This window comes from Equus quagga, chromosome 5 (assembly GCF_021613505.1).
Source record: "Equus quagga isolate Etosha38 chromosome 5, UCLA_HA_Equagga_1.0, whole genome shotgun sequence".
NCBI lineage: Eukaryota > Metazoa > Chordata > Mammalia > Perissodactyla > Equidae > Equus > Equus quagga.
In genome coordinates this window covers 125,107,723-125,133,698 of record NC_060271.1, presented here as the reverse complement: position 1 = coordinate 125,133,698, position 25,976 = coordinate 125,107,723, and the positions used below count along the sequence as shown (strand labels likewise).

Below are 25,976 nucleotides of genomic sequence, written 5' to 3'. Positions count from 1 at the left end.
GAAACTGAAATGTAACAACAAATCTAATTTCAGTGATATTTGCATATACCTCTTAAACATACTTAAGTTGCTGCTTGTGAGATTTCACCAGATTCGTGAGAAGACCCTAATTCCCGAACCCAACCTCACTCCCTTACCCCTAGCTTCTTCAAGCTACTCTTCAAACCAAAGGCCCCTGGGGCCGGGCGCCGGGTCGCACCGCCAGAGCTGAGATTTGCAAGGCTCCCCGCAGGGCCGCCCGAGGGAGGGGCCCAGGGCAGACGGGCAAGTTTCCCGCGGCTGAGGGGACCTGTGCAGCCCGCGGAGAGGGCGCGAAGATCCCCGCCGGCCGGCCCGCCTGGGCCCGCAGGGAACAGCCTAGACACTGCCGCAGCTCCGGTGACGGGCCGCCACCTGGTGGGCTGGGGTCTCCAGTTAAAAGGGCAGAGACAGGGGGACGGATCCGGAGCAAGGGAGAGCGACAGCACGCGCCCTCACCCTACCTCGAACAAGTCGAAGTGTCCCAAAGGAACCCGATCGGCGGGGCTGTCGCGGTGCAAGCGGACGCTAAGGCCACCCTGGGGGCGTCTCGGCCTGAGCCGGCCGCCGTTGGCCCCCGCCGGGAACCGCGCGCCAGCTGCAGGAGAAGGCAGGAGCCCGGCCTCCCCGGCGCCCACCGCGGGACGCTCCGCGCCTGCGCCCCGCCCCCACCCCGCCCGCCGGGAATCCGCCCGCGCGTGCGCGGTTCGGAGTTTTCGCGCCACTGGAGTCTAAGAGGAGGGGCCGGAAGCACCGCTGGGCGGACGGGGAAAACGAGTGGGTACCGAGGGCTCGGCGCCGGCGGTGTGGGGCGGGAAGGTGGATGATTTGCCTAAGTGAAAGGGCAGATAAGCCGGAGCCCCCGGCAACAGTTCCACGCATGCGTACAGCGGGTCGGCTGGGAGCCGGGATGGCCGTGTCTGCGGCCCCGGCGGGGGACAGGGGACAGTCACTTCCCGGAAGAGGCAGGGCCGTGTGGGAGAAGGCGCCGAATTCGAAGTGCTCCCAGGACCTTTCCGGGTCAGGGTGTTAATCCCCAAACGCCAGTCTTTGGGAAAGCAAAGAGGAAGTTTTCTTCTCCTTTTTTTGTTTTAAGAAGAGAAAATTCAGGAACTTGGAGGCAGCAATAGTTAGCACTCAGGCCAAATTGGTAAATGACGGAGGGGCGTCTTCCAAAACCAAGAGGAGAGGGTTGTCCCGGTAAGTCCCGCGGAACGCCGGGGACCCGCCGCCGCCCCGGTCCTTCCCCCGATGCCTTTGAAATCTGCGTTGGGGCGAGCTCTGCGTTCGTGTCCCGTGCCGCCCGCCGCCTCCCGACGCCGGCCGCAGCTCCCCTGTGAGTGCGGGGACACGGCGCTCGAGCGGCGGGGCTGCCAGCCGGCCGCCTCCCCGGCCCTGCCCTGAGTCCCGCGGGGCGGCTCCGCCCGCCTCCGCCGAGGCCGCTGGGGCCGGAGCGGCCCTCCCCCGGGCTCTCCGCGGGGCCGCCCCACGCCCTGGCCCGGCGTCCCGGCTGAGCTTTCCCTGATCCCCGTGGGCACACTTGGGTGTTCCTCTTCCGGTGTTAACGTGGGGTTTAGAAAATACTTCCACGATAGCAGTTACCGTAAGGGATTGTGGTTGTTGGTTACATTCCTTTCCCCTGCGCGAGCCTCTGTTCCAAACTCCCTCAGTAAATGTCCGAATTCAAGAAGTTTCAATTCCTTGGCTTAGCTTCAGCACTCTTCTCAACCCCACATTAACCTACTGCTTCAACCGTGACACACCTCATCACGTGACATGCTGAGCCAAGTAATCTACTTTCTATGTTCCAAAATCTTCCTTTCTGGATGAAAAAATGTGGCATTGACCTCTCCCCTAGTCCAATCCCAAATAAAGTGATGTTCAAACTTCTGGTCCCCAGTAATGAAATTCCTTCCATCAAAGTCTCCCTTTGACTTCTAAAGATTATCAAATATATGTTTCTGTTGTGGCTCTTGACGTGATACAGTGAGAAGTATGACATCGTCAAAATAGATTAAAACACCACAACAGCTGGCCTAAGTGGTCCGTGTTGGTAAACAATGGGAAAGGCAGTTCAGAGGTCTCTGCTTAGATGTCACTTCCTTTAGGAAGCCTTCCTTGATGCCCTACACTAGGCAAGGTACCTCTCTTTCTATCTACTCATAGTTCATTCACCTTACCTCTGGGCCTGTGCTTGTCACATTGTTCTAATTCCCCTTTTATCTCTAATCTCACCAAGATCCTTAAATGGAGGGCTCGATCTTTCATTATTGCATCTCCAGCCCCTAGAAGAGTTCCTGGAAAATAAGCGTTTAATAAATATTCATTGATAACAAGTAAGTTACACCTGGGTTATATTATGCTCCAAGTTTAAGCTAAATTCATATGAAAATAAAACTGAAGAAATAATAAAAAAGAGCATTAGTTAGTGAAATTATGTGGTAAATCCCGCACAATACAATCCTGTACTGAAAGAAACTACACCATTTATCACTCTTTATGTGAAAATATAGTTATCTAAATGGGAATTGGGAAATTTAAAGTATTTCCCACTTCACTGTTAAAAGACAATTCTAATGTTTTTGCTTAAAACAGGAAAACTGTTGGTTTAATAAAATGTGTGTTTTTGCGTAAATCAAACCACTGACTGCTTTTTATGTTAAGTTTGATTCATTAGTGGAATTAGCAAGGTTCTGTGCTTTTCTCACCTCATTCAGTTTTATAATTAACCAATAAAAGCTTAGTAGCTTTTAAGGAAGTTTTAGGAGCATAAATTGATTTATGGACACCATATGGTTACATCAAAGGATTTTTTTGTTTTGTTTTAACCTGCAATAGATTCTTAAGCCTTTTCTTTAAACTAGAAATTCGTGTTCTTTCTACCAAGCAATAATATCTGAAAGAGAGTGATTTTTTCTTTAATACCAAGCTACCAAAATTGGTGATGAGATTCAAAGGATATCAGAATCTTGTAATTCATCTGGTAATACTTCTCAGTTTGTAGATAGGTTAAATGTCTTCCCAAGGTCATAGAGCTAGTCAGTGGTATATCCAAGACTGAAATCCTAGGCTTTCTATCCCAAGTTCAGTGCACTTTCACTAAAATAAATAAATTGAAGCCACTAATAAGTTATAAAGTTATTTGCTATGGATTGTCCTGACTTTGTTGATTCACATAAGTATTCTTGTGAAACACTAATTCTTAAGAATTGTGAGTATATTAGGAGACTCTTCTTTTTATATATAATATACATTGATTGAATGATCAGATTGGCATCAATAAAATTATTACATTAGAAAAGATAGGAGTAGAGACTCACCAAATCCCACACCACAGAAAATTTCAAATTTCACCATGTTAAAATAAGCAAGACAGAATCCATAGTTTTGATTGAGTTTGATATGTGTAGTATTTTTAAATTTTACGTGATGCTGAGCTATTTTCAAGTAACCTCATCAGGTTGATCATGACCTCAGGCAAGAACCATCTGTTCTATCTTTGAGTGTAGTTGTCCTTGAATATCTTAAATGCTGTTGCATTCTGTCCCTTTTTGGAACTTTATGTGATTTTGCAGTCTTACCATTGCTACTTAATGTCACTTTGGAGGTGCAAAGAAAGTGACAAAAAATGGAAAACAATGGATCATGGAAATAGATATTTTGGATTAACTGCATTTTTAAAACGTTATGGTGTCATTTTTCATAAAATACATGGTTCACAAAACTGTACCCTTTCAGAACTGTTGAGCTATTCTTTTAATATTCTGCTTTCATGAGTGATTTCTGAAAGGAACATGCATTTTTACACTCAAAGAACTTAGGTTGTAGATCTACTGAAGATAATCATAAAAGAATATTTTAAAATAATGTATTACACTTAGAATATGTAATTTTACATTAATATTCTTTGCATTTTGTCACTGCTTATAAGGTAGCACCATAAATGAAGAAGTAAATTAATTTGTGTCAAACAGGAATTATGTCACCTTTAAGGAAATTCACTATCCATTACCAGAGAAATGATAATTTTAGTGTTTTAGGTTTTTAAGCAAGATCTCTCTGGCTCCCTCTGGGAGACTGATTGTGTAGAAGTGGAGGGTAGTACAAAGTGGAAGCAGGGCAGCCAATGGGGAGACCATTACCACCGTGTACAGGCAACGCTAGGGGCCTACTGTTAGAAATGGGGATTTAGGAGATATTTTGGAGATAGAGGACTTGCTGATTAAGTTGCTGTTGGAGAGCAAAGTAAAGAGAAAGAGTCAAGATTGACTGCTAGGTATATGGCTTAAGCCACCGGGTATTTGGGAAAGACTAGGGGTAGAACAGTTTTGAGGAGATGTGGTGGAATCAAGAGTTAGGTGTGTATCATGCATCCATGTGAAGATAAAGTAGGGGATTAGATATTCCAGTCAAAAGCTTGGAGGAGTTGTCAGATGATGTGGGATAAATTAGAGGGAAAGTGAAGAAAAATTCCTTCATTATAAAGTCTTCAAAGGGAACTCAGCAATAGTATCCTCTCCAGTGTAGTCTGTCTTTCTAACTGACTCTAAAAGTATTCTTTCTATAAGTCTTTCTGCTCACTTTCCAATTCCCATGCCAACCGCTAATCCTTTGAATCTTCTTGCTTGGCATAGTTATAATTATTTTTAGTTAAAAGTTGCGAAGGCTATATAAAGTCTTGGCAGTAATTCAAGAAGGTCTAATAGAAATGAATTAATGGTAAGTTACTAAGAAAAAAAGATTCATTGGGGCGTGTCATAGAGAAAGACTAGCTCCTATAAAAATGTCCCCTTGATTCCTATCATTCAGAGAAAAAAGTGGAAAAAAAGTATATTTCATGATAGCATTTCTTTCAGAGAAACATATCAGGGCATTACTGCTTTATAGGAGTGTGCTTGGGGAGCACAGGAGAGACTAACCTTTTTCAAATCCATTTCATTAGATATATGATATATGTAGGTTAAGGCACCAAAGTGGTTTAAAAGGCTTTGAGATAGGTTAAAAAATATGGTGACCAGAAGGATTGGCAATGAGAGACATTTTTCTAGAAAATGTCACTTAACTAAGGAAAAGTGGAGAAGAGAACACTAGCTCAGAGACAGTAACTCAATTTTTGTGTGTGTATTTGAGGAAGGTTTGCCCTGAGCTAACATCTGTGCCAGTCTTTCTCTACTTTATATATGGGATGGCTCCACAGTATGGCTGATGAGTGGAGTAGGTCTGCACCCAGAATCCGAACCCGTGAACCCTGGGCCGCCAAAGCGGAGTCCGCAGAACTTTAACCACTTGGCCACGGGGCTGGCCCCTGTAACTCAAATTTTGCTTTCTGGGGACTAACAGATGATTCTGTTACAAACTTTTTTTTCTTTTTGCCTATGTTGTTCATACCAATTGTGTTTAAGTAGCCACTGTTACAGCTTTGTAGACTTTGCTCGTATTATAATAAAGGAAATATGCCAAATAGATGGGCTAGGGAGACATTGCTGGTCACCCTTCAACTACCAGTGCTAGTTGTTCTGTAACATGACTGCTGATGCTCTTTCTTTAAACCAGGCTTATTTCTGACAAAGAAACTAAAATAAAATGAATAAGTAAGTTTTAAGTGGAACAATCATGTTCTATTAAAGATATTATTTATGGGCTTAGTTAAAAGCCCTCTTCATCTTGCTTAAGGGATCCAATCTGTGGGAATTTCAATATATTAATAGAATCAGTTATGGGTTTATTTTTTTCTAGGCATGGGTACCCCAGTGAATAATATATTCCATTAACGTTTTTACAAAATGATTCTTGTGGGCTGACCCCACGGCATAGCAGTTAGGTTCAGTGCGCTCCGCTTAGGCAGCCTGGGTTTATGGGTTCAGATCCTGGGTGTGGACCCACACCACTCATCAGTCATGCTGTGGCAGCATCCCACATAGAAAATAACGGAAGACTGGCACAGATGTTAGCTCAGGGCTAATCTTCCTCAGGAAAAAGACAAAAAGATTCTTTACAAAATGATCCTAATGTGCTTGAAATATTTAGAGAACTGCAATTTGTAAAGTCTACCTCATCGTGTTTCTCTAATTTTTTTTCCCTACAGCCCTCAGAAGGAACACAGTTTACATCACAGTCCTATACGTAAATGTGTGCTTATTTGTGCTATCATAACAACCCTGCACCATGTGATGGTCATCATTCACTACTACTCATTTATATGTGTAGTCAATTTACGTAATGAAGCATTGGAGATGTGGTAGGAAGGGTTGAGCTTTAGGGCTGGAAGAGCCAGAGAAAAGATGCACCTTGCCTGTGACCACATGACTAGTTCCTAGGCATTCTGAAGAAAACCAGGAAATAGGAATCTCTCATTCCTTAAAAAGCCATACTGAAGTCATTTAATATTCAGGTACTTGTAACCTTGTAGAACATTGCTTTTTAATCTGACCCATGAAGTATATCCATATTTGGTTACTTACTGTTTAGGCAAAAAGTAAACCATCTAAAGATTTCTAGTTTATTTTCCCAACCCTTTATGTATAAGACCACATTTTTTAAACTAATTTTAAATTTGAAAAGTAAGACATGCCTATGATTATTTTAAAAAATAATAAACAACACAGAGGAATATACTTTGAAGACTAATTCTTCTCATTCCTCAGCTTCAGTCATCCCTAATGTATAAACTATTTTGTACCTGTTTTCATTTTAAAACTTGGAGACTTTTTTGTCAATACATATAGATTTGTCCCATTTTTATTTGCTGCATCATTTATTCCATTGTTTGAACATACTGTAATTTCTTAAAGATATGTCCTTTGTTGATCCATATTTGGTTCCCAGTGTCTTACTATTATAAACAATGCTACAGTGATTATCCTTATATGTAAATCTGCGTACACCTAACAGTATATCTTAAAATAAATTCCTAGAAGAAATTGCTAAATAAGAAGATACCCGCATTTAAATTTTGACAGCTAGAGTCAGGGTCACATTTAAATGAGATAAGATCAGTTCTGATAATATTCCTCCAGAGGGGAATTTTGTGATTCCTTCTATCCCTGCCCTTTCCAGTATGCAGGGTGAGTCACAGATAAAAGGAAAGTAAAACTATCAACAAGAACTTCCTCCTCAAACTTTCTATTTCTGAATTTTAAATGTTCTGATGGTTGATACTTTAAAAGTCTTGTTTGCCTTCATAATAATGCCTTAGAAAAGATATGTGTCCCCACTCTTTTTCCAGAATTAACTACAACTTTTCACATTAACAAAGAGATAAAACCTTAAATCTGAATCTGTGCCACAATGTCACATTCAACCCGTGAGACTTCTTGATGTGAAGTAGACAGTATTAGCACTGAGCCACTGTTAACGTTAATGGTGCTTTCGTCTTTGTATTTAAATCTGTTTTTCTTTGTAAAGTGACATATATGCAAATATTTGTGCACTTCTTCATAAAAAATGAATGCACAAAATGATACTTATGGTGGCACTGGCTGCAGTATAAAATTGATTCAGAAAAGCACAAAGAACATGACAGCAACACTTCTAGCATTTATTTTCTTTGTAGCCATGTACAATTTGAGGAAATCACTTTTAGTGTGGGCTCTGTTAAGGGAAACAGACAATACAGTACTTTTTATTTAGATTGGTTTTGCATCATGGTGATAGCTTATGACTTCATATTTTTTGTATCCTATCTTGTGTTTTTGGAATGAATTAAAGGTCATTATTTAGAGGATGATAATCTGGATTATATTTGTATAGTCAAACTGAATCTTAATTGCAAACACTACACAATATTTTTGTCAAATAATAACAAAGGAAAAGAAAAACAGATATATATGTTTAATAAAGAAAAACTGCCCTACAGAAAATACCAAAGCAGGATACAATCGCAGAGTTTAAGCCAATTTCGTTTTTAAAATGTCATGTACATAGAAAAGAATTGAACATTAGTTTTCTTTGGATGGTAGGACTATAGGTGATTTTTAAAGTTTTTTTCCTTGAAAAGATTTTTTATTTTTCCACAACAAACATGTGTGACCTTGTAATTTAAGAAGTCAATGCTCTTTTCAAAAGATAATTCCATATTCTTCCAACTCTCCATTTTCTGTCTCCATCAAAGTTTGCCTTCGTTAACCCCTTGTTTTTTTCTTTAGTTTGCTTATCTGCATGCTTCCTTGCTTTTGTTTTTTGTTTTTTCTGATTATGAAAGAAGACTAGTCCTATTCTCTTTAGTACGTAAATCAAGAAGTGAATTCTGAAGAAGACAAACAAGATTTACAGCATCCCTGGATTTTCTACCCACCTCTGCATTTGTTAGCTCTTGTTATTAGCTGGAACAAAGTCAATTACCACCATATATATATTTTTTGTAATGTTTTCCTTTTCCAAATTTCATGCAATATTAATGTAACCATGTGAAAAGTTTTATTCTTGGCCACTGCTAAGGAGAACTTAGAAGAAGAAAGAATGAGGAGAAACAAGGAGACCGTTAACATTTGAGTTTCATTAACTTTAAAAATAACTTTATTTTTCAGTACTATAGAGAAACCCATGTTTGGTGACATCAGTGGATTTTAGGGACAAATTTAGCATGCTACAATCTGAAAATAACTTAATCCATTAGTTGCATTACTGTTTTTGTAGCCGGTAGGTCAGTTACCACCATTTTTAATGTTTCAGGTGTTCTTGGTTCATTTAGAAAAGCTGACAAATGAAAGAAATCAGGAGAATCTTATTATCCTAAACTAGCTTATAATATATTGTTTGTATTCCTGTTCTGAGCTTCTGTGTGTTTTAAAATTTTTTGGAAAGTGTGTTTCAAATAAGCGCAGTTAATCACCAGAATGGGAGTGAATGACTTGTGGCAAATTCTGGAGCCCGTTAAGCAGCACATCCACTTGCACAGTCTTGCTGGGAAAACCATTGCAGTTGATCTGAGCCTCTGGGTATGTGAAGCACAGACAGTCAAAAAAATGATTGGAACAGTCTTGAAGCCCCACCTCAGGTATAGTACGAGTTATTAGAATATAAATGTTTGATTACGTAAGCAGTTGATATCTTGATTTTGTTTCCACTTTACTTCTTTTGTTATTTTACATTTTGAGATTGTAAAATGCATTAACATGTCTAGATCTGCCATCTTTATTGATGACTCACAAACTTGTACCTCTTGCCCTTTGAAGTCCAGACTCACATACCTTGCTGCCTACTAACATATCCATTAGGATGCTTCATTGGAAAAGGCAGAAATTTGGGAGCCATTCACTGCCTGTTTTATCCCTCCCTACATCCAATCCATCAGGAAGTCTTGCCAGTTCTACTTCCAAAATATATTTTGTGTTCACAAACTTCTCTCAATGTCCAGAGGTACTGGCTCAGTGTGTGCCAACACCATCTCTCATCTGTCCTGCTGAAGTGATATCTTCACTAGTTTCCCTCCCTCCACTCTTGGCCTCCTCCTCCAAACCATTTTCCACATAGAAATTAAAATAATCATACATCTCCCTTCTTAAAAACATTCCGTGGTTTCTTAGTCCACTTAAATCTTAATAAATAAAATGCGATTGCATTTTTGATACTAGTTTAATTTTCTTGCCAGTATGTCATACTGCTGTGTTGATTTTTGCTATCAATATATGATGATTAATATATTACTAATTTTTATATTTCAGGAACTTATTTTTTCGTATCTCATATTTAACGCTAATGGATGTAAAACTGGTGTTCATTATGGAAGGGGAACCCCCAAAGCTGAAAGCTGATGTCATAAGCAAGAGGAATCAGATTCGGTACGGGCCTTCTGGAAAAACATGGTCTCAGAAAACAGGAAGATCACATTTTAAATCAGTCTTAAGAGAGGTGAGCATTCTGATCTGATTTGAATTAGAGAGTATATTTTACTGTGATAAAGTTTGTTGTTTACTATCTTTTTGTTAATTTACTTTTATTTTATTGAGGTCATATTGGTTTTTAACATGTAAATTTAAGGTGTGCATTACTATATTTCAGTTTCTGTATAGGTTGCATTGTGTTCACCACCAAAAGTCTAGTTTTTGTCTATCACCATACACATGTGCCCCTTTACCCCTTTTGCCCTCCCCCACCCCTTGTTCCTCTAGTAACTACTAATCTGTTCTCATTATCTATGTGTTTTGTTTATCTTCCACATGTGAGTGAAATCATGCAGTGTTTGTCTTTCTCTGCCTGACTTGTTTTGCTTAGTATAATACCCTCACGATCCATCTATGTTGTTGAAAATGGCACAATTTTGTCATTTTTATGGCTCAGTAGTATTTCGTTGTGTATATATACCACATCTTCTTTATCCATTCATCCATTGATGAGCACTTGAGTTGCTTCCATGTCTTGGCTATTGTGAATAACTCCGCAATGAACATAGGGGTGCGTAAATCTTTTTGAATTGTTGATTTCTTGTTCTTTGGGTAAATACCCAGTAGTGGAATAGCTGGATTGTATGGTATTTCTATTTTTAGTTTTTTGAGAAATCTCCATAGTGTTTTCCATAGTGGCTGGACCAGTGTGCATTCCCTTTTCTCCACATCCTCTGCAACACTTGTTATTTCTTGTCTTATTAATTATAGCCATTCTGACAGAAGTGAGGTGATATCTCATTGTAGTTTTGATTTGTATTTCCCTAATAATTAGTGATGTTGAACATCTTTTCTTGTGCCTGTTGGCCATTTGTATATCTTCCTTGGAAAAATGTCTGTTCATATCCTCTGCCCATTTTTTGATCGGGTTGTTCATTTTTTTGTTGTTAAGTTGTATGAGTTCTTTGTATATTTTGGAAATTAACCCCTTGCTGGGTATATGATTTGCACATATTTTCTCCCAGTTAGTGATTTGTCTTTTTGTTTTGTTGATGGTTTCCTTTGCTGTGCAGAAGCTTTTTAGTTTGATGTAGTCCCATTTGCTTATTTTTTCTTTTGTTTCCCTTGCCTGAGTAGACATGGTATTCGAAAAGAGGCTGCTAAGACCGATGTCAAAGAGTGTACTGCATTTATTTTCTTCTAGGAGTTTATGGCTTCAGATCTTACATTGAAGTCTTTAATCCATTTTGAGTTAATTTTTGTGCATGGTCTAAGATAATGGTCTACTTTCATTCTTTTGCTTGGCTGTCCAGTTTTTCCAATACCATTTATTAAAGAGACTTTCCTTTCTCCCTTGTTGTTCCATAGCTTTAATACTTATTAACCTAACTGTAAATAGAAGGCTAGTGTGGATAGAGAAGAGTTTTGTTTATGTTTTGGAGTGAAACTAACCTGAGTTTAAGTCCTAGCTGTGGCATCTAGAAACTCTGAGACGTTGGGCAAGATTTCTAACCTATATCTGCCTCATTTCCTACTCTGTGAAATGAGGATAGTAATACTTTAGCGGGCTGTGGTGAAAATTAGAGAAAATATATCTAAAGGAACAACTGCATAGTAGGGACTGGATACATGTTACCTTTTATGACATCTTCAGCACTTAAACAATTCCCAGAATAGAGATCTTAATTCATACTTTACTCGTTCGGGATTAATGATAGTTCATATCTGCCTTCCCTTAGGGCTTTGTAGTTTTAAAAAGTACTTATTATTAAATTTTAATATATTTGTGAATTACTTATAAAATCTTATATTATTTATAAAAGTTAAGAAAAAGAAATCTCTATAATAAAATAAACTAATTAAAACAATAGAAAGCTACTATTGTCTCTTTTCAAATGTATATATTTTTTAAATGTTGGCTTAATAATGCACAAATAACTTTTATCTTGGACTTTTAACTTAATGTATCATACCCATATTTCTCTGTTGCTACATTCTATTCAAAATCATAACGTAATGGTTGTACAACATATAAATCTATGAAATTGTTCCCCATGACTGGATATGTTGTTTGCTTTTTCTCTGTTTTCTTCCCTATTGTACATGAAATTTTGGTGAACATTTTTTGTGTGTATAGCTTTTCCTTGTGATTTGGAATTTTGAGATGAAATTACCCAAAGTGGGATTGATAGCCCAAAGTTTCGGAATGATTTTATTGCTCTTGCCAGTTACTTTCTACCAGTACAGAGATGAGATAAACAATTTCACTGCCCCCACAAGAACATTGGATATTAGGAGATTTATCTTTAAACTGTTTAGTATACAAAAACAAAGGTTTTTCTTTGTTATATAATAAATATAAATACACATAATACATATTTAATATGTATTGGTCTCTTAATGGTAAGCTTAAATATTTAATGTAGTTTTAGTCCCTCTGTGGGTAATGGCCAACATGTCTTTTCCCCACTTATCTCTTGAGGTTTTAATTTTTCTTTTGTTCAAGTTCTTTATATACTAAGGATATAAACCTTTTACCATATTTGCTTTGAAATCATATCCTTGTTTTTATTTTTAATTTTGGCTAAAAATTTCATTTATTTTAAAAGGTATTACGTAAGTTAATATTTTTCTCCTGAAATTTTGTTTATTTTCTACTTTTATGTGATTTAAAAAAAAATAATTCTCAGTTAGTGACTGTTCCACCTTCATGATATCAGTAGTTGAAGAAAATATATACTGGATTTTAATTATTTCCTGTATAATCAGTTCCTGGAAATATCCATGGTCCACATACTTAGGGCATTAAATGCCCAGTATAAGGCAAAAAGATATCCATCTCTTCTTGAGAAAATTGCTCCATTCCTATTTCTTTATTGCAGTAATTGTGATGTTTTTAGGCATTTTGTGTCAGTTCAGTCTTGCTCACCTATTATTCATTTTCATATTTCTGTACTGTCACTTACTAGGCCCTACTTCCTCTTAATCCACTGCCATCTTTTAGGTATAAGTATGAAAAACACAAACTAGTCCTCCGATACTACCTCCAACCCATGTGACAGAGACTTAGGGTAGAGAAAATTGCAACCAGCCTCTTCACAAATTCTGTGCTGGTTTTTTGAAAGAGTTGGAATGACATGACACTAGAATCTGAAATAACTTTCAAACTCTTTATGTTTATTGTGAAAGAATACTTCTTATCTAGGGGCAAAGTCAAAGGCAGCTATGGTGTTGCAATAAATCAATACCTGTAACAAAACTGTCTCTCTAAAGTCATTCATCCAGAGTCCTGAAAAGTACCCCCTTTTTTGACATACTTTGTCTTTCCGAACCTTGCCCACTTTGGGCAACATCTCGCAGAGGTTTTTCTTACGTAATGTAGCATTCAAGCAATTAATCAGTTAAAGCAAAAGAGATGATATTTATTCTATCAGTCTCTAGAAACTACAAGCAAATAGCTTCTTTTCCTCACCATACCCAGTATTCCCCAGTGATAGAATGAGAGTCCGATACACAACAAGAAAGAGTGCATTAGGCTCTAAGGCTAAACTATAAGTACTCAGCTGGGTTAAATTCACAACCCAAAGAAAACTCACAGCAGATTGTTTATACATCAGCAAATTGATATAAACCTCCGGCACCAACATTTGGCTTCTTAAGCACACACCAACAACTGACCCCTATGTGGTCTCCCCCAATGTGAGAGTTTCATTGTAGAGGGGAGGGGATATGAGGAAAAGGAGAGACCCTCAAGGCCTCAAGCCAAAATTGTATGATAGCATCTTCTTTGGAAGAGCTCATATTGGGTTGACCATCATGTGAGAAGAATTTTTATAGTTTTATAGATATAAATCTTAATGTGATTAATTATTTAAAGATATTTCCAGAATCTTGAGATAATAAGATTGAACAAAACAATGAAAATGGAATATTCATTACTTTTTTAAAGTAATTTTTTAAATTGAATATGGATTACTTTTTAATTAATATTAAAATTTTTAACTTTTCACTACAGAAAATTTTAAATCAATACAAAAGTAACCCATCACCAACTTTAAATAATTATCAACTCTTGGTTAATCTTGTTTCATCTATCCTCCCACCCACTCCCCTACTCCCACATTATTTTGAAGCAAATCCCAGACATAATACTGTTTCACTCTCAATATTTCAGTACCTTTCTCTAAAACATAAGGACTCTTAAAAAATACATAAAAACATACCCACAATACAGTTTTGATTATCACATCTAAAAGTTTAGCAGTCATTCCTTAATGCCATGAAGTATTCAGTGTTCAAATTTCCAGTTTCTTAACTGTCATAAATTATAAAACACCTAAATAGCTACTATTAATATTTGTAATACAGACGTAAATTAAACACTGAAAAACATAGCAATGATAATATCCTTAGATTTCTTGCACCTACTTTTTCTTTTCAGTGTCTTGACATGGTGGAATGCTTAGGAATTCCCTGGGTCCAAGCTGCTGGGGAAGCTGAAGCCATGTGTGCATACCTCAATGCCAGTGGCTACGTAGACGGCTGCCTCACCAATGATGGAGATGCTTTCCTTTACGGGGCCCAGACTGTTTACAGGAATTTCACTATGAATACCAAGGTATGTTTTCTTTCTCTTTTTCAGCATTTGTTTTACAAAATACCTTTTTGAAGTTTTTATTAAATGATCAAATGAAATAATATGTGTAAAATGCTTACTATAGTACCTGACACATAGCAATTGCTAAATAAAACATTTACTCTTATTAAAAATATCATCGCCACATAGTTCATTCTCTTTGAAATGTGTATTACTTTCCTAAGAGCTTGACTTACTTTACATGATTTAATTCAAAGTCAGTTTCAATAATATATTACAAAATTGCAGATGAAATGTACTGCTTTGACCTAAACATTTTTTATCCTCAAGAATACCTCTAATAGCCTCAAAAACACCTCCAAATATGTAAGGAGAGATATGCAAGCTTGTTAATTGCAGCATTGTTAGTAATAAAACTTTGGCAAATGACCCAAATGCCCATTGATAGGGAATGGTTAAATACAGCCATGGTTCTCAGCTAGAGAGGTTCTCCCAGGGGACATTTTGGTTATAACTATTCAGGGTTGGGCAAGGGAGACGATAGATATTCGGTGGATTGAAGCCAGGAAAGCTAAATCTTTTGCTAGACAATTGTGTTATCTCTCCAAAAATGCTAATAATATCCCCATTGAGGAACACTGCCTTAGAGTCCATATAATGTGGTAGTAAGCAGTCATTAAAACGGTATGTATTATTGACATTAAAAATATCTAGATGTATTAGTAGGCAAAAAATGTTGCAAAATAGTACTTTTAAATAATATTGTTTTTCCTTAAAAATATGTTAATAATAAATATTTGTATATATGTGTCAAAGAAAATTTTTTTTGGAAGAATATGCACCTGGCTGTTAATAATAGTTAACTTTAAGGAAGGGGCGGAGCAAAATGGCCGGGTGAGCTGACCCGGGATTCTCTCCCCTCCAAAATACAACAAAGGATTGGAAAAACTAAATTTCAAATAAATCTAATGCCAACACATTAGAGACCTACAATACCAAGAAGGCGGAGATCATAAACCTTGCTCACGGCCTCAGAGGCGCTGGAACGGGTAGGAGAGAACGTCGTTCCCTCCCCTAGAGTCTGCGAACCCTGCTGCGCGGGTCTGGGAAGGAGCGGGGGAGGGGCTGCACGACCGGGGGATCATCCAGGACTCCTGCCGCTGATTCAGTGGAAACCCACTGATGGGGGGAAAGCTTCCGTCCACAGGGACCCCATAAACCCAGGGCCTTGTGAGACCAGAGAACAGAACTGATCCGAATCCAGATCAGCCTTCAAGAATAGCAGCCCCTCCCACCTGGCAAAGCGCACTGGGTGCTGCCATCTTGTCTGAAGGCGGAGAGCTCAGAACACGTGGCTCTCAACCCCCATCTAGTGGCGACAGGCTGTAACTGCAACCAAATTCTACCACCATGCGAAAAAAACGCTCCTTTACCATCCAGCAATTTCTAAAAGCCCCAGACCAGAAGGAAAACAATAAAAACATAGAATTAAGTCCTGAGGACTTGGAATTAGGTAAACTAAGTGCTAATGAGTTCAGAGCAGCTATAATCAAAAAACTCAATGAGGTAGAGAGAAAGATAGAGAAACAAGCCAATGAGTTCTGGAGTTACTTCACAAAAGAGATTGAAATTATAAAGAAGAATCAAACAGAATTACTAGAGATGAAAAACACAATGGACTAGATAAAACAGAATACGGATTCCCTGAATGCTGGTGTAGACACCATAGAAGAGCAAATTAACGTAATTGAAGATAGACAGGATGAATGGCTCCAGACAGAGGAAGAAAGAGAACTAAGAATTTTAAAAAAACGAGGAAAATCTCCAAAAGATAGTGGATTCAATGAGGAGTAAGAACTTAAGGATCATAGGAATTCCTGAGAACGTGGAAAAGGAAAATGGAGCAGAAAGTGTGCTTAACGAGATTATTGAAGAGAACTTCCCAAATCTAGGGATTGACAGAGAAATGTGTGTAGAGGAAGCTTTCAGATCTCCTAGATTTGTCAATGTAAAAAGACCTACTGCAAGGCACATAGTAGTACAATTGGCAAGAAGGAAAGATAAAGAAAGAATACTCAGGGAAGTAAGAAAAAACAAGAGAATAACCTACAAAGGAGCCCCTATCAGACTTTCAGTGGATTTCTCTACAGAAACCTTACAAGCTAGGAGAGAATGGAGTGACATATTCAAAGCTTTAAAAGATAAAAATCTTCAGCCAAGAATACTCTATCCAGCAAGAATTTCCTTCAGATATGAGGGAGAAATTAAATCTTTTCCAGACAAACAGAAGTTAAGGGAATTTGTAACTAAAAGCCCTCCGCTACAAGAAATCCTCAAGAAGGCTCTCATACCTGAAAAAAGAAAAAAGGGAGAAGGGGGTCACAATCCACAGACTAGGGAGACCGATGGATAGAACCAGAACAGGATAGCAAATATTCAACTATAGCATTAGGGTAAAGGTAAGGAAACTACCAAAGCAAGGACGATCTTATCACTCTAACTACAAATTCATAACACGAGTTGGAATAAGAAATGAAAATAATTATTTAGGAGGGGAAGAGCAAAGGATCTAAATCAGTATTGGCCAAGTAAGTAAGAGACCACCAGAGAATAGACTATATTATACACAAGATTCTAAATACAAACTTCAGGGTAGACACTAAAATAAAATACAGAACAGAGTCACAAATCATAAATAAGGAAAAATCTAAGAAACCCAGCATAAGAAATTGCAGTATTAAATGGGCAGGCTAAAGCACACAGGAAAAGAAACGCAGGAAAACAAGATAATGAGCGACAGATTGACAGCATTAAGTCCACATGCATCAATAATCACTCTCAATGTAAACGGATTGAACTCTCCAATAAAAAGACACAGAGTGGCAAAATGGATTAAAGAACAAGATCCAACAATTTGTTGCCTCCAAGAAACACACCTCAGCCCCAAGGACAAACACAGACTCAGAGTGAAGGGGTGGCGGACAATACTTCAAGCTAATAGCAAGCAAAAAAAGGCAGGTGTTGCAATTCTTATATCAGACAAAGTGGATTTCAAAATAAGACAGGTAAAGAGAGACACAGAGGGGCAATATATAATGATCAAAAGGACACTTCATCAAGAAGAAATAACGCTTATAAATATCTATGCACCCAACACAGGAGCACCAAGATTCATAAAGCAACTATTAACAGACCTAAAGGAAGATGTTAGAAACAACACAATAATAGTAGGGGACCTCAACACCCCACTCACATCAATTGACAGATCATCCAGACAGAAAATCAACAAGGAAATAGTGGAGCTAAATGAAAAACTAAAACAATTGGACTTAATAGCCATATATAGATCACTTCACCCTAAAACAGCTGAATACACATTCTTCTCAAGTGCACATGGAACATTCTCAAGGATAGACCATATGTCGGGAAACAAGGCAAGCCTCTACAAATTTAAAAAAATTGAAATAATAACAAGCATCTTCTCTGATCATAATGCTATAAGGCTAGAAATTAATTACAAGAAAAAAGCTGAGGAAGGCACAAAGATGTCAAGACTAAACAACACACTACTGAACAAGCAATGGATCATTGAAGAAATTAAAGAAGAAATCAAAAAATACCTGGAAACAAATGAAAATGATAGCATGCCATACCAACTCATATGGGATACACCAAAGCTGTATTAAGAGGAAAATTCATCGCAATACAGGCACATCTTAACAAACAAGAAAAATGCCAAATAAGCAATCTTAAACTACACCTAACTGAACTAGAGAAAGAAGAACAAATAAAGCCCTAAGTCTGCAGAAGGAGAGAAATAATAAAAATCAGAGCAGAAATAAATACTATTGAAATGAAAAAGGCAGTAGAAAGGATCAATGAAACAAAGAGCTGGTTTTTTGAGAAGATAAATAAAATTGACAAACCCCCTAGCCAGACTTACAAAGAAAAAAAGCGAGAAAGCTCAAATAAACAAAATCAGAAATGAAAGAGGAGAAATAACAAAACAGACTCTGCAGGGGCTGGCCCTGTGGCCAAGTGGTTAAGTTTGCACGCTCCGCTGCAGGCGGCCCAATGTTTCATTGGTTCGAATCCTGGGCGCGGACGTGGCACTGCTCATCAAACCATGCTGAGGCAGCGTCCCACATGCCACAACTAGAAGGACCCACAACAAAGAATATACAACTATGTACTGGGGGGCTTTGGGGAGAAAAAGGAAAAAAAGAAAAAAATAAAATCTTAAAAAAAAAATACAATGGATTATAAGAGAATACTACAAAAAACTATATGCCAACAGAAAGGATAACCTAGAGAAAATGGATAAATTCTTGGACTCCTACAATCTCCCAAAGCTCACTCAAGAAGAGGCAGACAATTTGAACAGACCAATCACAAGGAAAGAGATTGAAACAGCAATCAAAAACGTCCCAAAGAATAAAACCCCAGGACCAGATGGCTTTCCTGGGTAATTCTACCAAACTTTCAGAGAGGATTTAATATGTATCCTTTTCAAGCTATTCCACAAAATTAGGGAAGATGGAACACTTCCTAACACATTCTATAAGGCCAACATCACGCTGATACCAAAACCTGACAAGGACGCCATGAAAAAAGAAACTACAGGCCAATATCACTGATGAACATAGATGCAAAAATTATAAACAAAATTTTGGCCACCAGAATTCAGCAATTCATCAAAAGGATCATACATCATGATCAGGTGGGATTCATACCAGGGACACAGGGATGGTTCAACATCCGCAAATCAATCAATGTGATACACCACATCAACAAACTGAGGAATAAAAACCACATGATCATCTCAATAGATGCAGAGAAGGCATTTGACAAGATCCAACAGCCATTTATGATAAAAACTCTGAACACAATGGGCATAGAAGGAAACTACCTCAACATAATAAAGGCCGTATATGACAAACCCATAGCCAACATCATACTCAATGGGCAAAAACTGAATGCCATACCCCTGAAAACAGGACCGAGACAAGGATGCCCTCTATCACCACTCTTATTTAACATAGTACTGGAGGTCCTGGCCAGAGCAATCAGGCAAGAAAAAGGAATAAAAGGAATCCAAATAGGGAGGGAAGAAGTGAAACTCTCGCTGTTTGCAGATGACATGATCTTATATATAGAAAACCCCAAAGAATACATTGGAAAACTCTTAGAAGTAATCAACAACTACAGCAAAGTTGCAGGGTACAAAATCAATTTGCATAAATCAGTAGCATTTCTATACTCTAATAATGAACTAACAGAAAAAGAACTCAAGAACACAATACCATTCACAATCGCAACAAAAAGAATAAAATACCTTGGGGTAAATTTACCTAAGGAAGTGAAGGACCTATATACTGAAAATTACAAGGCCTTTCTGAGAGAATTGGATGACGACATAAGGAGATGGAAAGATATTCCATGTACATGGATTGGAAGAATAAACATAGTTAAAATGTCCGTTCTACCTAAAGCAATCTACAGATTCAATGCCATCCCAATCAGAATCCCAATGACATTCTTTACAGAATTAGAGCAAAGAATCCTAAAATTCATATGGGGCAACAAAAGACCCCGAATTTCTAAAGCAATCCTGAGAAAAAAGAACAAAACGGGAGGCATCACAATCCCTGACTTCAAAACATACTACAAAGCTACAGTAATCAAAACAGCATGGTACTGGTACAAAAACAGGTACACAGATCAGTGGAACAGAATTGAAAGCCCAGAAATAAAACCACACATCTATGGACAGCTTATCTTTGACAAGGGAGCTGAGGGCATACAATGGAGAAAAGAAAGTCTTTTCAACAAGTGGTTCTGGGAAAACTGGAAAGCCATATGTAAAAGAATGAAAATTGACCATTCTTTTTCACCATTCACCAAAATAAACTCAAAATGGATCAAAGACCTAAAGGTGAGACCTGAAGCCATAAGGCTTCTAGAAGAAAACATAGGCAGTACACTCTGACATCAGTATTAAAAGGATCTTTTTGGACACCATGCCTTCTCAGAGAAGGGAAACAATAGAAAGAATAAACAAATGGGACTTCATCAGACTAAAGAGCTTCTTCAAGGCAAATGAAAATGGGATTGAAACAAAAAAACAACCCACTAACTGGGAAAAAATATTTGCAAGTCATATATCTGACAAAGGCTTAATATCCATAATATATAAAGAACTCTCACAACTCAACAACAAAAAATCAAACAACCCAATCAAAAAATGGGCTGGAGGCATGAACAGACATTTCTCCAAAGAAGATATATGGATGGCCAATAGGCACATGAAAAGATGCTCATCATGGCTGATCATCAGGGAAATGCAAATCAAAACTATACTAAGATATCACCTTACACCCATTAGAATGACAAAATTATCTAAAACTAATAGTAACAAATGTTGGAGAGGTTGTGGAGAAAAAGGAACCCTCATACTCTGCTGGTGAGAATGCAAACTGGTGCAGCCACTGTGGAAAACAGTATGGAGATTCCTCAAAAAATTAAAAATAGAACTACATTTACCATCCAGCCATCCCACTACTGGGCATTTATCCAAAAAGCTTGAAGTCAGCAATCCCAAAAGTCCTATGTATCCCAATGTTCATTGCAGCATTATTTACAATAGCCAAGACATGGAAGCAACCTAACAGACGAATGGATAAAGAAGCTGTGGTACATATATACAACAGAATACTACTCAGCTGCAAAACAGAACAAAATCATTCCATTTGCAATAACATGGATGGACCTTGAGGGAATTATGTTAAGTGAAATAAGCCAGCTGGAGAAGGATAATCTGTGTATGACTCCGCTCATATGAGGAATTTAAAAATGTGAACTAAGAACAGTTTAGTGGATACCAGGGGAAAGGTGGGGTCGGGGGTGGGCACAAAGGGTGAAGTGGTGCACCTCCAACACGAATGACAAACATTAACGTACAACTGAAATTTCACAAGATTGTAACCTGTCATTAATTCAATAAAAAAAAAACTTTATCAAAAAAAAAGAAATGATAATGGGGAATAAAACAGAAAAATAACATTAAAAAATAAATAAATAAAAATAATAGTTAACTTTAGATGATGCAATTACAGGAAATGTTTACTTTCTATTATATACATTTTTACAGTGTTTAATTTTGTAAGATGAAAATCTACTTTTGTAGACACCAAAAAACAGTAAAGAGGAAAAAATTAACTGCTATAGTTTGTTTTTTTAAGCCGTTTTTGAAACTATGAGTTTATTTCCAGATATTGAAGTGTTAGATTCTGTGTAGATTCTGGTGATCAGGATAATTTCCCTTTTTAACCTTTAGGAATAATTAAACATTTAGAGACAACTTTGACAAATTATTTTTTATAGTGTTGGTTAATATCTAAATGTTTACTTTTTGAAGATTGAACTATGTCCATGCTTTCTTCTAGGACCCACATGTTGACTGTTATACAATGTCATCTATCAAGAGTAAACTAGGTTTGGATAGAGATGCTATGGTTGGACTAGCAATACTGCTTGGCTGTGATTATCTTCCAAAGGTATGCTGAAATTGTCATATTTATTTACTATTCAGAGTGTATCTTTTTTGATACCTTACATGCTACATAAATATGAATGTAATATGGTTATATGATTAAGAATCTAATTTAGAATGTAATTTTAGGCCTAGTAAACTATCCAATAACAAATAATTAGCATTTCAAGTCGCATTAAAAAGCTCGCTCATTCTGACACTGAATGCTATAAAATGAGAATGAAATAATAACCAGTACCACAGCTTGAATCTCAGTAAACCATTGCTCTAGATTAAGGGATTCACATTCAAGTTTGACTACCCTTTGAAGGAAATATGGAATTACTCTTTTCCTGTATCACGCCAATGTTAGTTTCTTTCACTGTTTTGTTTTTTGATTTTCAGTTTCATTGTAGCTTTCCAATTGTGCACATGCTCAGTGTTATTATTACTGTTGCTAGGCAACATGATTATTGAGGTAAGCCATTCATCCTCCCATGCCTCTTAGCATCATGTTGAGTTTTGTTCATAAAAACCTTTTATTTATATCCTAAGATGCAAAATATAGTACTCTGTAAAAAAAAAAATAGTATAATAGGTGTGATGAATTAAGAATTATGAAGAAACCCCATCCTTAAATATGTCTCTCCCCAAGAGAAGTCTAAAAAAGGATGACATAAATTTTTTTTACCTGAGCTTAGGAGAGGAAAAAATAGCAGGATAGTAAAATTATTAACCCTAATTTCTAATTTATGTCATCAATGACCAAATAGAGAAATCAACCTTTTTTTTAACTAGTAAGGAAAGGACGGAGGAGGAAAGAAACTTTTAAATAACACAAAAATAATTATTTTACAGTAGTCCTCCCTTATCCATGGTTTTGCTTTCCATGGCTTCAGTTACGCATGGTCAACTACAGTTCAAAAATTTTAAATGGAATATTCCAGAACTAAACAATTCATAAGTTTTAAATTGTGTTTCATTTTGAGTAGCATGAGAAAATCTCAGCCGTCCTGCTGCATCCTGCCTGGGACATGGAGCATCCTTTTGACCAGCGTATCCGTGCCATGTACACTATCTGCCCCATTAGTCACTTACTAGCCGTCTTGGTTATTAGATTAGCTGTTGCAGTCTCACAGTGCTTGGGTTCAAGTAACCCTTATTTTACTTAGTAATAGCCCCAAAGAGCAAGAGTAATGATGCTGGCAATTCAGATATGCCAAAGAGAAGCCATAAAGTGCTTTCTTTAGTGAAAAGGTGAAAGTTATAAACTGCACAAACACAAGCAAGAAAAAACTCATATGCTGAGGTTGCCAATATCTACGGTAACTTTTATTACAGTATATTGTTGTAATCATTCTATTTTATTATTAGTTATTGTTGTTAATCTCTTACTGTGCCTAATTTACAAATTAGACTTTATCATAAGTATGTATGGATGGGGAAAAAAAACACGCTATATATAGAGTTTGGTACTATCCATGCTTTCAAGCATCCACTGGAGATCTTGGAATGCATCCCCCGTGGATAAGGGGGAACTATACTATTACTATATTGTCATTCTCATTCTGAAATAGAAGATTCGTCTATCCCATATATAATTATATCATAATTAAAGTCTAGAAACAGCCCAATGTTGAATGTAAGAAAAGATTTGCAAACTTGAACTCACAGAAACCAACTTTAGCTGCAGTGGTGTTACATTATGCATTAGCCTTAGGGGTTTTGACCTTTAGTGTCCTTTGTAACCAAAGCTGCTATCTATTTATATTGTTCTACTTAAAGATTTTTAACGCTATGTATTAACATGATTTGCCTTCAGAAAATTTAAGATGTAGCTAAATGCTAATACAAGAAGGGTGATATCCAAATATCTAGTAATTGGTATGGCAAAGACATAGGCTGTAGAGATGGAACAGGCTTCGGGTTACCCTCTGTTGTGCCATATGCTAGCCTTTAGTAGCTGAATCCTGGGTATAGGTGGGTTGCGAAGGGCATTCAGGTTCGAGGGCAGACCCCTTCGCTGGCAGGCACTCAGGGTGCTTGGCAGTGGCTATTTACTAACCAGTTTAGAAGTATTTTAGAACTGGTATGCCTGTCCTGGTGCATATTGACTAAACAGCGGCCTTGCTTGTAAGGACATATTCATAAACTTTTATAGGAACTGGAAGACTCAATTTAAACCAGAAATTGTCGTGTGAATACACATTTATTTGTATGCTTTGTGTGTTGGAAACTTAACACTTGTTTTAATTTTCTTAAGTTATTAATTTCAAGAGTTAACTTGAAACTCTCCTTTGTTCTCCTTAGAGTCTGGGTCTCTAAATATTAAATGGTCATGTAACTAAATAAACATGCTTTTTCCTGATTACAAATATAATGTATATTTAGGTCAAATTAAAAATATTATCAAAATAATTAACATAGAAAGAGAAAGCCCTCTAAAATTCTTTTGCCCTCTCTCCTAAAATAAACATCACATCGGTATTTTTTTTTTCCTTAGGAAGATTAGCCCTGAGCTAACTGCTGCCACTCCTCCTCTGTTTTCTGAGGAAGACTGGCCCTGAGCTAACATCTGTGCCCATCTTCCTCTGCTTTATATATGGGACACCTATCACAGCATGGCTTGCCAAGCGGTGCCATGTCTGCACCTGGGATCCAAACCAGCGAACCTGGGGCTGGCAAAGTGGGAACGTGTGCACTTAACCACTGCACCACCGGGCTGGCCCACCTTCTGACTTTTTTGTTTGCACAGATTAACAATATAATTGTTATTTAACTTACAAATCTAGATCATACCACATGCCATTCTTCAATTTTTATTTTACACACAGCAATGTATCCTGTACATCTTTTCCCATCATTACATAGAGTTACTTCATTCTTTCAGCTGCACAATCTTCCATTGAATGGTCCCACTACACTTTATCCATTCCTTAGTGATTAACATTTGAATTTCTTTTCCCCCTTTCTGAAAGGGAGTTCCTGGAGTTGGAAAAGAGCAAGCGTTAAAACTAATACAGATTTTGAAAGGGCAAAGTTTACTTGAAAGGTAACTAAAAATTACTTTTTCTTGTGACATTGGACTTTGATTCTTGTTGAACTTAATAGTGAATATTACAAAAAGTATTACACTTTCCCAAAAAGAGTTTTATATTTTTAAGCTAATCTAAATTTTCACTTAAAATCAGTTATTTTTATTTATTCTGAAGTTTTCCAAAGAAAGGATGAGTATATATGTCCTAAGCTATATTATATTTTTTTCAATATTATTCGGTCACTACAAACCCAAGTAGTAAGATGTCAAATGTGTTTGGGCATTTGCCTGCCACAGGCTATTTTAGACTGTTTTACTACTGAGTAGAGATAAACATAAAATTAAAATAATTTTATACTTAAAATTATTTTTGATATAAAATACTTTGATATTGTATTTATTTTCTATAAATAAAATTCCTATGTTGCAAATATTTAATAATAAGTAACACTTGATCAAAATTTTTACTTGACTTCCTTTTGTTCTATAGCCATACATTTACTGATATAGTAATTCTAATTAATTTCAACTGTCGATTCGATGATTCAGAACAATTAAGATACAGAATATATTGATGTTTAAAAACAATTCTATTTAGTTTTGAAAGCATGTGAATTTACTTGATTGAAAGCAATGGTTTGTACAAGTTAATATTAATGATGATAAGATGTAGCGTGAAAAAGGAGGAAAGGAACTGGAACACCAGCAGACTTAAAGCAGTCTTGGCCTGCGGTAGGTTTAAGATGGTGAGTGCATGAAAGGAAACATTAACTTGCAGAAATCAAGAAGGACTGACCGTGAAAACAATTTCCAGTAACTGTGCTCTTTCCTGTAATGCTTCTCTTTCAGCTGTAAAGCTGTCAATAGATCTAAGACTTCAATAAATCCCTTATTGATATCATTGATTCCTATGCCAAAGCAGGGAAAAAAGGTCTACTTGGCCTGGGAGTGAGTTAAGCAATCATTTGGTAA

At 37.3% G+C, this 25,976-nt stretch overlaps 2 protein-coding genes across 3 annotated transcripts in view; one reads left to right on the top strand and one right to left on the bottom strand.

The window, feature by feature from the left end:
- Positions 1 to 640, bottom strand: part of SMC6 (structural maintenance of chromosomes 6) — an 80,458-nt gene extending 79,818 nt beyond the window's left edge. For both annotated transcript variants that reach the window (XM_046661572.1, XM_046661573.1), the window contains exon 1: positions 483 to 640. The gene's annotated coding sequence lies outside the window, so the exon portion shown is untranslated. The remainder of the gene's footprint in view (positions 1 to 482) is intronic.
- A 1,266-nt stretch (positions 641 to 1,906) lies between these two features.
- Positions 1,907 to 25,976, top strand: part of GEN1 (GEN1 Holliday junction 5' flap endonuclease) — a 34,859-nt gene continuing 10,789 nt past the window's right edge. The window contains exons 1-6 of the mRNA XM_046661577.1: positions 1,907 to 2,354; positions 8,821 to 9,013; positions 9,681 to 9,867; positions 14,281 to 14,457; positions 21,882 to 21,992; positions 24,946 to 25,019. Of these exons, the coding sequence (XP_046517533.1) occupies positions 8,853 to 9,013; positions 9,681 to 9,867; positions 14,281 to 14,457; positions 21,882 to 21,992; positions 24,946 to 25,019 (710 nt within the window). The 5' untranslated portion in view covers positions 1,907 to 2,354; positions 8,821 to 8,852. The remainder of the gene's footprint in view (positions 2,355 to 8,820; positions 9,014 to 9,680; positions 9,868 to 14,280; positions 14,458 to 21,881; positions 21,993 to 24,945; positions 25,020 to 25,976) is intronic.